The following is a 12,343-nucleotide window of genomic DNA, read 5'->3' on the forward strand; positions in this document are numbered from 1 at the left end:
CAAATTCACCCCAAAAATCCCAAATTTTGCCCCTAAACCCCCAAATTTTTGCCCAAAATCCTCAAATTTCACCCCAAAAATCCCAAATTTTGGGTAAAAAATCCCAAATTTTGGGTCGAAACCCCCAAATGTCGCCTCAAAACCCCAAAATTTCTGCTCTAAAATCCCAAATTTTTGCCCAAAGCCCCCAGATTTTTGCCCCAAATCCCAAATCTTCCCCAAAATTCCCAAATTTTCCAAAATCCCCGAAGTTTTGCCCAAAATCCCCAAATTTCACCCCAAAAATCCCAAATTTTGGGTCAAAAAATCCGAATTTTTGCCCAAAATCCCCAAATTTTTGCCCCAAAATCCCCAAATTTCACCCCCAAAATCCCAAATATTGCCCCTAAACTCCCAAATTTTTGCCCCAAATCCCCAAATTTCACCCCAAAAATCCCAAATTTTGCCCCTAAACCCCCAAATTTTTGCCCAAAATCCTCAAATTTCACCCCAAAATCCCAAATTTTGGGTCAAAATCCCCAAATTTTTGCCCTCTCCCAAAATCCCCAAATTTTCGCCCCAAATCCCAAAATTTCCCCAAAATTCCCGGATTTTTCCCCAAAATCCCCAAAGTTTCGCCCAAAATCCCCAAATTTCACCCCAAAACCCCCAAATTTTGGTTAAAAACCCCCAAATTTCACCCCCAAAATGCCAAATTTTGCCCCTAAACCCCCAAATTTTTGCCCAAAATCCCCAAATTTCACCCCCAAAATCCCAAATTTTGGGTCAAAACCCCCAAATTTTTGCCAAAAATCCTCAAATTTCACTCCAAAACCCCCAAATTTTGGTTCAAAACCCCCAAATTTTCACTCAAAATCCCCAAATTTTTGCCCTAAAACCCCAGATTTTTTCCCAAATCCCAAAATTTCCCCAAAATTCCCAAATTTTCCCCAAAATTCCCGATTTTCCCCCAAATCCCGGATTTCCCGATCCCCTCACCGAGCCGCGGGGTCCCAGGATCGGCGCCAGCGCCCCCAGCGCCGCCAGCGCCGCCCCCAGAGCGCCGCCGTCCCCCCCCGGCCGCAGCGCCAGATGGACCAGTCCGAGCAGGGCGGGGCCTCGGCGGGACAGGGCGGGGCCGGCCACGCCCACGGCCACGCCCACGCAGCGCAGCGCCCCCTGCAGGACGGAGGAGAAACGACAACAAATTGAATTTTTTTGGGGTTTTTGAGGAAAATTTTGGGGTTTTTTGGGGGGAATTTATTGAAAATATTCGGGGGGATTTTTTTTGAGCTTTTTGGGGAGTTTTTTGAGAATATTTTGGGATTTTTTGGGAATTTTTTTGGAATTTTTTTTTGAATTTTTGGGGATTTTGAAGAAATTTTGGGGGAATTTTTTGTGGATTTTCAGGGAATTTTTGGGGCGATTTTTCCGAATTTTGGGGAAATTTTTTGAGGGTGTTTTTGGGGAATTGTTTGGAATTTTTTCAGAACATTTTAGGAATGTTTTGGAATTTATTTCAAATTTTTTGAAATTCTTTCACTATTTTGTGAGATTTTTTGGGGGATTTTTTTGAGAACTTTTCAGGAAATTTCGGGGAATTTTTTGCAAATTTTTGAGGTTTTTTTTTTTAATTTCTTCAGAATTTTGGGTGAATTTTTTGAGAATTTTTGGGGAATTTTTCGGGACTGTTTCGGGATTTTTTTGGAATCTTTTGGGGAATTTTTTGGGAATTTTTTGGGAATTCTTGAGGAATTCCTTTGGAATTTTCGGGGAATTTTGGGGGATTTTTTGGAGAATTTTTTGGGGAATTTTTGGAATTTTTTTTGGGATTTTCTTGGAATTTTAGAGAATTTTTCACAAATTTTTTGAGACTTTTATTGGATTTTTTTTTGAATTTTTGGGGAAGTTTTTGGGACTTTTTTGTGAATTTTTTTGGAATTTTTTGGAATTTGTTGGGAATTTTTCTGGAATTTTTTGAGCATTTTTTGAGCATTTTTGTGGCATTTTTTGGGAAGTTTTAGGGAATTCTTGGGAAATTTTTGTGATTTTTTGAGAATTTTTGTGGAATTTTTTGGGAAGTTTTAGAGAATATTTGGAGAATTTTTTGAGGTTTTTTTGGGAATTTTTGGAGAATTTTTGTGGAATTTTTTTGGAAGATTTTTTGGGGAATTTTGGAGAATTTTTTGAGATTTTTGGGCCATTTTTTGGAAGGATTTGGGGATTTTGGGGGATTTTTTTGGGGTTTCCCACCCCAGCACAGCCCCAGCAGGGCGGGGCCTCGGGGAGAGGGGGCGGGGCCGGCCACGCCCACGGCCACGCCCACGCAGCGCAGCGCCCCCTGCAGGACAGAGGAGAAACGACAACAAATTGAATTTTTTTTTACATTTTTTGAGGAATTTTGACAAATTTTGGGTTTTTTTTTTTTTAAAAAAGTGTTTTTGGGAGGTTTGAAGGGAATCTTGGGGATTTTTGGTTTGTTGTTTTTATTTTTCAGGCATTTTTTGGGAGTTGTTTGTGGCTTTTGGAGGGGTTTTTTTTGAATTTTTGGGGGAATTTTTGAGTTTTTTGGTGTTTCCCTGAGGGATTTTAGGGCACTTTTTTAGGAATTTTTGGGGGGTTTTTGAGGGATTTTTTGGGAATTTTTTGGGAGTTTTTTGGGATTTTTTGGGGGGAGGTTTTTGAGGGATTTTTTGGGAATTTCCAGGGTTTTTAAAGAACTTTTTTGGGAATTTTTTGGGATTTCTTGAGGGGGGGGGTTGAGGGATTTTTTGGGAATTTTTGGGGATTTTTTTGGGGTTTTTTTGAGGGATTTTTTTTGGGAATTGTTTGTGGCTTTTGGATGGATTTTTAAAGAACCTTTTTAGGAATTTTTGGGGCTTTTTGAGGGATTTTAAAAATTTTTTTGGGGGGAATTTTTGAGATTTTTTTGGTGTTTTTCCAAAGGATTTTAGGGGACTTTTTTAGGAATTTCTGGGGGAGTTTTGAGGAATTTTTTGGGGAATTTTTTGAGAATTTTTTTGTGAATTTTGGGGGAATTTGGGGGGATTTTTTTGGAATTTTTTTGTGAATTTTGGGGGAATTTTGGGGGAATTTTTTGGGAATGTTAAGGGAATTTTTGAGAATTTTTTGGGGAATTTTAAAAGAATTTTGTGAGCTATTTGGGAATTTTTGGGAATTTTTTGGGCAATTTTTTGGGAATTTTTTTTTCAATTTTTGGGGTTTCTTTTTGAATGTTTTTGGATTTTTTCTGGAATTTTTTGGGGGGGATTTTTGGGGAATTTTTAGAAATATCTGGGGAATTTTTTAGGAATTTTTGTGGGTATTTTTGGGGCGTTTTTTGGGAATTTTTGGGGATTTTTGGGGGGGGGGGTTTTAGGATTTTTTTGGAATTTCCAGGGTTTTTATCTGATTTTTCGGGATATTCTTTCCAGGACTTTTTTATTATTTTTAAGAGTTTTTGGGGGATTTTTAAGATTTTTTCCTCATTTTTTCGACAGTTCTTTTTGGATATTTTTGGGGCCTGATTTTTTTAAGGATTTTTAGGAACTTTTGGAAGAATTTTTGATTTTTTTCCCAATTTTTTGCATTTTTTTCGCCTTTTTTTAGGAATTTTCGCCGATTTTTTCCATTTTTTCCCCAAATTTTTATGGGATTTTTTAAATTTAAAAACATTTTTCCCAAAATCTGGAATTTTGGGTCCTCACCTCCACTTTCCGGGGGTCCCTCGCCGCCTCCTGGATCCATTTCTCCAACGGTTCCCAAAATTTGGGGCCTCCCAGGAGCAGCAGCCGCGCCCCGAGCTGGGCCAGGGCCCCTCTGCTGCAAGAGCTGGGGGGAAAAAATCCCCAAAAATCCCAAAAAATCCCAAAGATCCCAAAAATCCCCAAAATTTGGGATGAAATCCCGCATTTTCAGCAAAAAAATCCCATTTTTTCAGCAAAAAAATCCCATTTTTTTCACTAAAATTCCCTTTTTTCCCCCAAAAAATTCCCATTTTTCGCCCAAAAATTCCCATTTTTCACCCAAAATTTCCCTTTAAGAAATTCCAAATTCCCTGCCCCCAAAATCCCCATTTTTTACCCCCCAAATTCCCCATTTTTCCCCCAAAATTCCAATTTTTGCCCGAAAAAATCACAATTTTTCCCCAAAATTCCCAATTTTTCCCCAAAACTCCCAATTTTTCCCCAAAATCCCCATTTTTCACCCCAAAACCCCCAAATTTCAGTTCCCAAAATTCCCAGAAATTCCCAAATTCGGGCTGAAATTCCCAATTTTCAGCAATAAATCCAAAATTTCCCCTTTTTTCACCAAAATCGGCCTTTTTTTAATGGAAAATTCTCATTTTTCGGGATCAAATTTTGATTTTCAACCCAAAACTCCTGAAATTCTCGGGGTTATCCCACAATTCCTCCTTTTCACCCCAAAAATTCCAATTTTTCCCCAAAAATTCCCATTTTTTACCCCAAAAATTCCAATTTTTCCCCTAAAAATTCCCATTTTTCCTCAAAAATTCACATTTTTTGCCCAAAAATTCCCATTTTTCACCAAAAAAATTCCCATTTCCCCCCCAAAAAATTCCCATTTTTCACCCAAAATTTCCCTTTAAGAAATTCCAAATTTCCCCCCCAAAATCCCCATTTTTTTATCCCAAAAATTTCGATTTTTCCCCCCCAAATCCCAATTTTTCCCCACAAAAATCCCATTTTTTACCCAAAAATCCCCATTTTTTTCCCAAAAATTCCCCGATTTTTTCCCCAAAATTCTGCCTTTTCCCCCCAAATTTTTCCCCTCCCCTCCCCCCTCCCCTTTTCCCGCCAAAATTTCCCAAATTTGGGGGGATTTTGGGGGATTTTGGCTCCTTCCACTCACTCGGTCTCGCGCTCCAGGGCCTCGACCACGACATGGGGGAGCCTGCAGGGGGCGGAGCCACAGTTAGCCACGCCCCTTATCCCTTATTACCATATATGGCCATGCTCCACCCCTTTCCACCATATATGGTCAGGCCACGCCCCCACCGGCTGAGCTGTGGTTATTTTAAGCTCCTCCCCTTTGTTAATTAATGAAGCTCCTCCCACTTATTAATTAGGCAAGCCACGCCCATTTAATCCCCCCTTATTAAATCAGCCCCACCCACTAATTAACCCTTTAATTAGGCCCCGCCCTCTCTGATAAAATCCTATGGAAGCCAAGCCACGCCCCATTTTCTGAAGCCACGCCTCCTCATTTATATGAAATGGCCACAAGCCACGCCCCCTCCATTGATTCCAATGGCCAACAAGCCACTCCCCCAACCAAAGACTTGGAGCTCCGCCCCTTTCCTCAAGCCACGCCTCCCAGTGACTCCAAGGCCCACAAAGCCCCGCCCCCTCTTATTGATTGTAATGGGAGCTAAGCTCCGCCTCTTTGACTATAGGCCACGCCCCTCCAGCTGCTTCTAATAGGCTTAAAGCTCTGCCCCCTTTTGATAAGCCACGCCCCCAATTGGCTCTAATTGCACACAGGCCACGCCCCCTCCTATTGATTTTAAAGGGGTGGAAGCTCCACCCCTTCTCCCAAAGCCACACCCCTTTCAATTTAATGGGGCTGAGACTCCGCCCTATTTCCTTAAGCCACGCCCCTCCTGTTGATGCCAGTGGCTCCTAAGCCACGCCCCCTCCCATTGACATCTATTGGGCTAAAACCCCGCCCATTTTCCCTCAAGCCACGCCCCTACAGTTGATCTTAATGGGGCTAAAGCTCCGCCCCATTTTACCAGGCCACACCCCTCAGATTGACACCAGTGGTGCCTAAGCCACGCCCCCTCCCATTGACTTCTATTGGGCTGAAACCCCGCCCAATTTCCCCAAGCCACGCCCCCTCCAATTGACATTATTTGGGCTGAAAGTCCACCCATTTTCCCCCAAGCCACGCCCACTCCAATTTACTTCTATTGGGCTGAAACTCCACCCATTTTCCCCCAAGCCACGCCCCCTCCCATTGACTTCTATTGTGCTGAAACCCCGCCCATTTTCCCCAAAGCTCCGCCCCTCTCATTGATCCTAATGGAGCCTCAGCTCCGCCCCGTTTCCTCCCAAGCCACGCCCTCTGCCATTGATCCCAATGGGGCGCAGGCCCCGCCCACCTGTCAATCAAGTCCTGGGGCAGCTTCCGGAGGCGCCTCCGCAGCAGCACGGCGGCCAAATGGCGGATCTGGGAGCCCGGGAGCCCGAGGCACCCCAAAATCACCCCAAAATACCCCAAATACACCCCAAAATCCACCCGGGAACCCCAAAATCACCCGGGAACCCCCAAATCCACCCCAAAATCCCCCAGAGTCACCCCAAAATCACCCCAAAATCACCTGGGAACCCCCAAATCCACCCCAAAATCCCCCAGAGTCACCCCAAAATCACCCCAAAATCACCTGGGAACCCCCAAATCCACCCCAAAATCCCCCAGAGTCACCCCAAAATCACCCCAAAATCACCTGGGAACCCCCAAATACACCCCAAAATCCCCCAGAGTCACCCCAAAATCACCTCAAAGTCGCCCAAATCCACCCCAAAATCCACCAAATACGCCCCAAAATCACCCTAAAACCACCCGGGAACCCCCGAATCCACCCCAAAATCACCTGGGAACCCCAAAATCCCCAAAATCCCCCCCAAATTCCCCCAGAGTCACCCCAAAATCCCCCAAATCCCCAGTCACCCCAAAACCCCCCAGAGTCACCCCAAAATCACCCCAAAATCGCCCAAATTCACCCCAAAATCCACCCGGGAAACCCCAAATCCACCCCAAAATCACCCGGGAACCCCAAAATCACCCCAAAATCCCCAGAGTCACCCCAAAATCACCCCAAAAATTGCCCAAATTCACCCCAAAATGCACCCGGGAACCCCCAGATACACCCCAAAATCACCTGGGAACCCCGAAATCACCCGGTAACCCCCAAATCACACCAAAATCACACAAATCCACCCCCAAACCCCCCAGAGTCACCCCAAAATCCACCCGGGAAACCCCAGAGTCACCCCAAAATCACCCGGAAACCCAAAAATCACCCCAAAATCACCTGGGAACCCCCAATTCCACCCCAAAATCCCTAAATCCCCAGAGTCACCCCAAAATGCCCCAAAATCACCCCCAAAACCCCCCAGAGTCACCCCAAAATCGCCCAAATTCACCCCAAAATCACACGGGAACCCCAAAATCACCCCAAAATCCACCCGGGAACCCCCAAATCACCCCAAAATCACCCGGGAACCCCCAAATCCACCCCAAAATGCCCCAAAGTCACCCCAAAAATCCCCTAAATTCACCCCAAATCCACCGGGAAACCCCCAAATCCATCCCAAATTTCACCAAATCCACCCAATAATCCACCTGGGAACTCCCAAATCCATCCCAAAATGCCCGAAATTCCCCCCAAATTCACCCCAAAATCCCTCAAATTCACCCAAAATCCAACAGGAAACCCCGAAATCCTCAAAGTCACCCCAAAATGCCCCAAAGTCTACCCAAATGCACCCCAAAATCGCCCAAATTCACCCTAAAATCCCCCCCAAAATCCCCCAAAATCCACCTGAGAATCCCCAAATCCACCCCAAAATCCACCTGGGAACCCCAAAATTCCCCAAAGTCACCCCAAAACGCCACAAATTCACCCCAAAATCCACCTGGGAACCCCAAATCCCCAAGTCACCCCGAAATTCACCCCAAAATCCACCTGGGAACCCCCAAATTCACCCAAAATCCCCAAAATTCACCCCAAAGTCCCTCAAATTCACCCAAAATCCCCCAGGAAACCCCCAAATCCACCTGGGAAGCCCCAAAATCCCTGAAATTCTCACCCAAATCCCCCTGGGACCCCCAAAATCCACCTGGGGACCCCAAATTCCCCTCAAAATCCCCCAAATTCACACCAAAATCCACCGAGGAACCACAAAATCAACCTGGGAAGCCCCAAATCCCCAAAATCCCCCCTAAATTCTCCAAATTTGCGCCACGTTCACCCTAAAATCCACCGGGAATGGCCAAAATCCCCAAATTCGCCCCCAGATCCCCTCAGGATCGCCCAAATCCCCCACAAAAATCCCCAAAATTTCCAAATCTCCCTAAAATCCGAAATCGCCCCCAAAATTCCCCCCCCCAAAACCCCAAATTTCCCCCCAAATCCCCTCAGGATCCCCCCAGTTTTCCGAAAATCCCCCAAATTCTCAGCAAAAACCCCCAGAATTCCTCCCAAAATCCCCAATTTTCCCCAAATTTCCCCCCAAAATTCCCGCCAAAACCGCGAAACTCCCGCCAAAATCCCTTCAGGGAGCCCCGGGTTCCCTCAGGCTCCCCCTAAACCCCAAAAATCCCAAAATTCCCCCCAAATTCCTGCCAAACCCCTTTAAATTCCCGCCAAACCTCACAAATTTCCCGCCAAAACCCCACAAATTTCCCGCCAAAACCCCATTGCCCCCTCCCCCCCCTCAGACCTGCGGCCTCCCCGCCCCCCTGAGCAGCTCCGCGAGGCCTTGCGGCCCCTCCGGCTCCTCCAGCGCCTCCCGCAGCCGCTCCGTGGCCTGGAAAAAATCCATAAAATTCGGTAAAAACACCGAAAATCCTTAAATTGGCCCAAATTTGCCCGAATTCGGTGAAATTCGGCGCACCTGGCGGATTTTGGCGCTGTCGGGCTCCAGGAGATCCGTCAGGATCCGCTCCAATGCGGGCGCCGCCATTTTGGAAAAGGAGGGGGCGGACATTTTGGAGCATAGAGAAAGCGGAAGCGCGGCGGAGCGCCGCCGGAAGTGCCCGTGGCTAAAGGTCGCGCTAGCTCTCCTGGAGGACTTCTCTATGGTTTTAAAGCGGTGATGGGCGGTGGGGACCGCTCTTAAAGGGGCGATGGTGGAAAGCGGCGATTTTGGGGTGAAAAATGACGGATTTGGGCAAAAAAATTGGGATAAAAACGGAGAAATTGGGGTCAGAAGGTGAGGGAGGGGTTAAAAGGGTTTTTTTGAGGGGGAAAAGGGGGTTTGGGGTGAAAAAATAGGAATTTCGGGGTTTTGAGGGAGGGTTTAAGAGTTAAAAGTGGGGATTTTGGGGTTCAACTTTTTAAATTTTGGGGCTAAAAATTGAAATTTTGGGGCCAAATTAGGGAGGTTTTTAAAAGGTCTTAAAAGGGCAACGCAGCCTGTGGGTCCCACAGCGCCCTTAAAGCGGCGATGCCATTAAAAGGGCAACATTCCCTTTAAAAGGGCAATGCCAAATACAAGTAGGGCCCACCCCAAATTTTAACCAGGAAATGACATCACGGACACAGCTATGACGTCACAAACGCGCTGCTGACGTCATCAGCGAACCTTTATTAAATAATAACGGATACACGAACGGGAAGTGACCTCAGGGAAAGGGGAAATGAGGGTGGGCGTGGCTTACAGGGAAAGGGGGTGTGGTCTGAGCATGGCCACACCCCCTCAGGGCCTGGCCACGCCCCCCCGCAGGGCCAGCACAAGATGGAGGACGGAGCCCCCCTGGATTTTGTAGTCGGCCGCTGTCTTCTCATCGTTCCTGGGGAGGAAGTCAGGGAGGCCACGCCCACTTACACAAGCCACGCCCTCCTTTAACTACCCAGAGGCCACGCCTACTGTAAATCGATTAGCCACGCCCCCTCGAGGCACCGCCAGCTGTGAGGACACACCCACTAAGCCCCGCCCCAACCACACTTTTATTCCTGTTTGCTGCCATTTTATCCCAAATTTTCCCATTTTTAACCCCTTGAACCCCTACTCTTTTTAAGCCCCTCCCCTTTAAACTCCACCCACCTAAACCCCGCCCCCAACCTCCTTTGGACCCTTCTTTAACCTAAATTTCCCATTTTTAACGCATTTCTCCCTATTTAAACCCCGCCCATTTACCCCAGGACCACGCCCCTTTCCACCTCTTTCCTTAGGCCCCACGTAAAGCTGGCCACGCCCACTTAAGCCACGCCCCATTTGCATTTTAACCTCTCTTTGGCACTATTTAAACAAAATTTCCCCATTTAAAGCCACGCCCCTTTACACCACGGCCACGCCCCTTTCTGCCTCCCTAGGTAAACCATGACCACACCCACTTAGGCCCCGCCCCTGCCGCCATTTTAACCCATTTGTTTCCATTTTAACCCAAATTTCCCCCTTTAAACCCCGCCCTTTCACCTTATAGCCACGCCCCTCCCGCTAAACCCCTCCCAGTCGTGGCCACGCCCCCTCTAAGCCCCGCCTACATCTGCTTGCCGCTGTAGATCAGCCGCTGCTGCTGGGGGGGGATGCCTTCCTTCTCCTCCACCCGCTCCTTGATGCGCTCCACCTGCACCCCGAAAAACCCCAAAAAAAACCACGCCTGAGGCACAGCTGGGGCACATCCGGGCTCTTAGGGCACAGCTGGGGCACATCTGGGCGCTTTGGGGCACATCTGGAGGCTCCGGAGGTTGAAACAACCCGGGCGCCGCCATTTTGGTGCCATAGAGAGGAGGAAGTGTGGCGGAGCGCCGCCGGAAGTGGGCGGGGCTAAAGGGCACGCAGGGCGGCTCGGAGGACTCGTCTATGGTTTTAAAAGGGCGATGCGGGGCGGGGACGATCTTAAAGGGGGGATGGGACTGGGAGGAACTGGGATGAACTGGGAGGGGACTGGGATGAACTGGGAGGGAACTGGGAGGGGCTTTGGGGTTACTGGTTTATACTGGGATGGGGTTTGGGTTTACTGGGAGGTCTCTGGGCCATACTGGTTTCTACTGGGAGGTCACTGGTTTGAACTGGGAGGGACTGGGAGGGAACTGGGCCATACTGGGAGGCGCTGGTGGCTTACTGGGCCATACTGGGAGTTACTGGGAATGGATTTGAGGTTACTGGGATGAACTGGGAGGGAACTGGGACAGACTGGGAGGGACTGGGCCATACTGGGACGGACTGGGAGGCAACTGGGACAGACTGGGATAAAATTGGGAGGGGACTGGGATTAACTGGGAGTTACTGGGATGAACTGGGACCGAATCAAGAGGAACTGGGAGGGACTGGTTTATACTGGGATGGACTGGGACGGGCTGGGAGGGGACTGGGCCATACTGGGAGGGAACTGGGACGGACTGGGAGGTATTGGGACCAGTTTGGACCATACTGGGAGGGACTGGGCTATACTGAGATGAACTGGGAGGCACTGGGAGTTACTGGGATCCCCCTGGGCCATACTGGGATGAACTGGGAGGCACTGGGATCCCCCTGGGCCATACTGGGATGAACTGGGAGGCACTGGGAGGCACTGGGATCCCCCTGGGCCATACTGGGATGAACTGGGAGGCACTGGGATCCCCCTGGGCCATACTGGGATGAACTGGGAGGCACTGGGATCCCCCTGGGCCATACTGGGATGAACTGGGAGGCACTGGGATCCCACTGGGCCATACTGGGATGAACTGGGAGGCACTGGGATCCCACTGGGCCATACTGGGATGAACTGGGAGGTACTGGGAGTTACTGGGATCCCACTGGGCCATACTGGGACGCCCCTCCCCCTTACTGGGATCAAACTGGGAGCCCCTTTGCGCTTCCCCCCCACCTCAAACCCGCCCCAAACTGGTTTAAACTGGTCCGAACTGGGAGCTCACCTTGTCCGTGGGCTCGATGTCGATCTCGATCTCTTTGCCCGTCAGCGTCTGTGGGGGGCGCCATCATCCCACAATGCACCGCGCGCTCCCCTCACGCTTCTCCCCCCCGCCAAAACCGCCCCTAAACCCCGCCGTTTTCACCCCAAACCCCCTCCGCGCCTCCCCTCCCCCCTCGGCGGCGGCGGCAAACGCCGGGATTTGCCCGAAATCCGCGGGTTTCGTCCCAAAAAAACCTTGACTTTGATGAGCATCGTGGCGGCTGCGGCGCCTTCGGAGCCGCCGGGCGGAAGCGGAAGCGAGGCCCCGCCCGCTGAGCCCGCACTACCAACCAACACCTAAAATGGCGGCCGAAGCGCTTCCGGTATGCCCGCCAATCAAAATGCCGGACCCGCCCCTTGCCAGCAGAAAAAATGGCGGCGGTTGTAGTTCCCGCAGTGCTTCCGGGCTCTGAACGAGCCTCATTGGATGGATGCGCTGTCAGTCAAAAGCGGTTTTATCCCGCCATTTTCGGGCTGCTCCATTTTGCGTCGCGGGGGGGGATACCCCAAAAATGCCTTTTTAAAACCCAAATTTAGCTGTTTAAACGCTCGGTGACGTCAATCAAGGCGCCATACCCCTCTCCCGCCGTGCTCGGCTGCGATTGGCTCATAAAATGTCCCCCAAAACCTCATTGGCTGCTCCAGCGTTCCCCCCCCCGATTAGAATGGTTCGCCCCACTCACGGTAGGGGGAGAAGCGGAGGGGGCGGAGCCTG

General features: G+C 49.0%; 2 protein-coding genes across 2 annotated transcripts in view; both read right to left on the reverse strand.

Moving 5' to 3' along the window:
- IPO4 (importin 4) overlaps positions 1–8,779 on the reverse strand; it is a 9,942-nt gene extending 1,163 nt beyond the window's left edge. The window contains exons 1-6 of the mRNA XM_038126495.1: positions 8,622–8,779; positions 8,448–8,534; positions 6,104–6,171; positions 4,852–4,893; positions 3,687–3,810; positions 979–1,158 (exon numbers count right to left, since the gene is read on the reverse strand). Of these exons, the coding sequence (XP_037982423.1) occupies positions 979–1,158; positions 3,687–3,810; positions 4,852–4,893; positions 6,104–6,171; positions 8,448–8,534; positions 8,622–8,714 (594 nt within the window). The 5' untranslated portion in view covers positions 8,715–8,779. The remainder of the gene's footprint in view (positions 1–978; positions 1,159–3,686; positions 3,811–4,851; positions 4,894–6,103; positions 6,172–8,447; positions 8,535–8,621) is intronic.
- A 493-nt stretch (positions 8,780–9,272) lies between these two features.
- On the reverse strand, positions 9,273–11,928 carry NEDD8 (NEDD8 ubiquitin like modifier). Its single transcript, XM_038126620.1, has 4 exons — positions 11,824–11,928; positions 11,591–11,638; positions 10,214–10,296; positions 9,273–9,519 (listed from the first exon to the last, which is right to left on the reverse strand). The coding sequence occupies exons 1-4, from the start codon at positions 11,839–11,841 to the stop codon at positions 9,426–9,428; spliced, it is 243 nt and encodes an 80-aa protein (XP_037982548.1). The 5' UTR covers positions 11,842–11,928; the 3' UTR covers positions 9,273–9,425.
- Between the last annotated feature and the right edge of the window lie 415 nt (positions 11,929–12,343).

The sequence above is a fragment of the Motacilla alba genome, unplaced genomic scaffold (assembly GCF_015832195.1).
Source record: "Motacilla alba alba isolate MOTALB_02 unplaced genomic scaffold, Motacilla_alba_V1.0_pri HiC_scaffold_35, whole genome shotgun sequence".
NCBI classification, from domain to species: domain Eukaryota; kingdom Metazoa; phylum Chordata; class Aves; order Passeriformes; family Motacillidae; genus Motacilla; species Motacilla alba.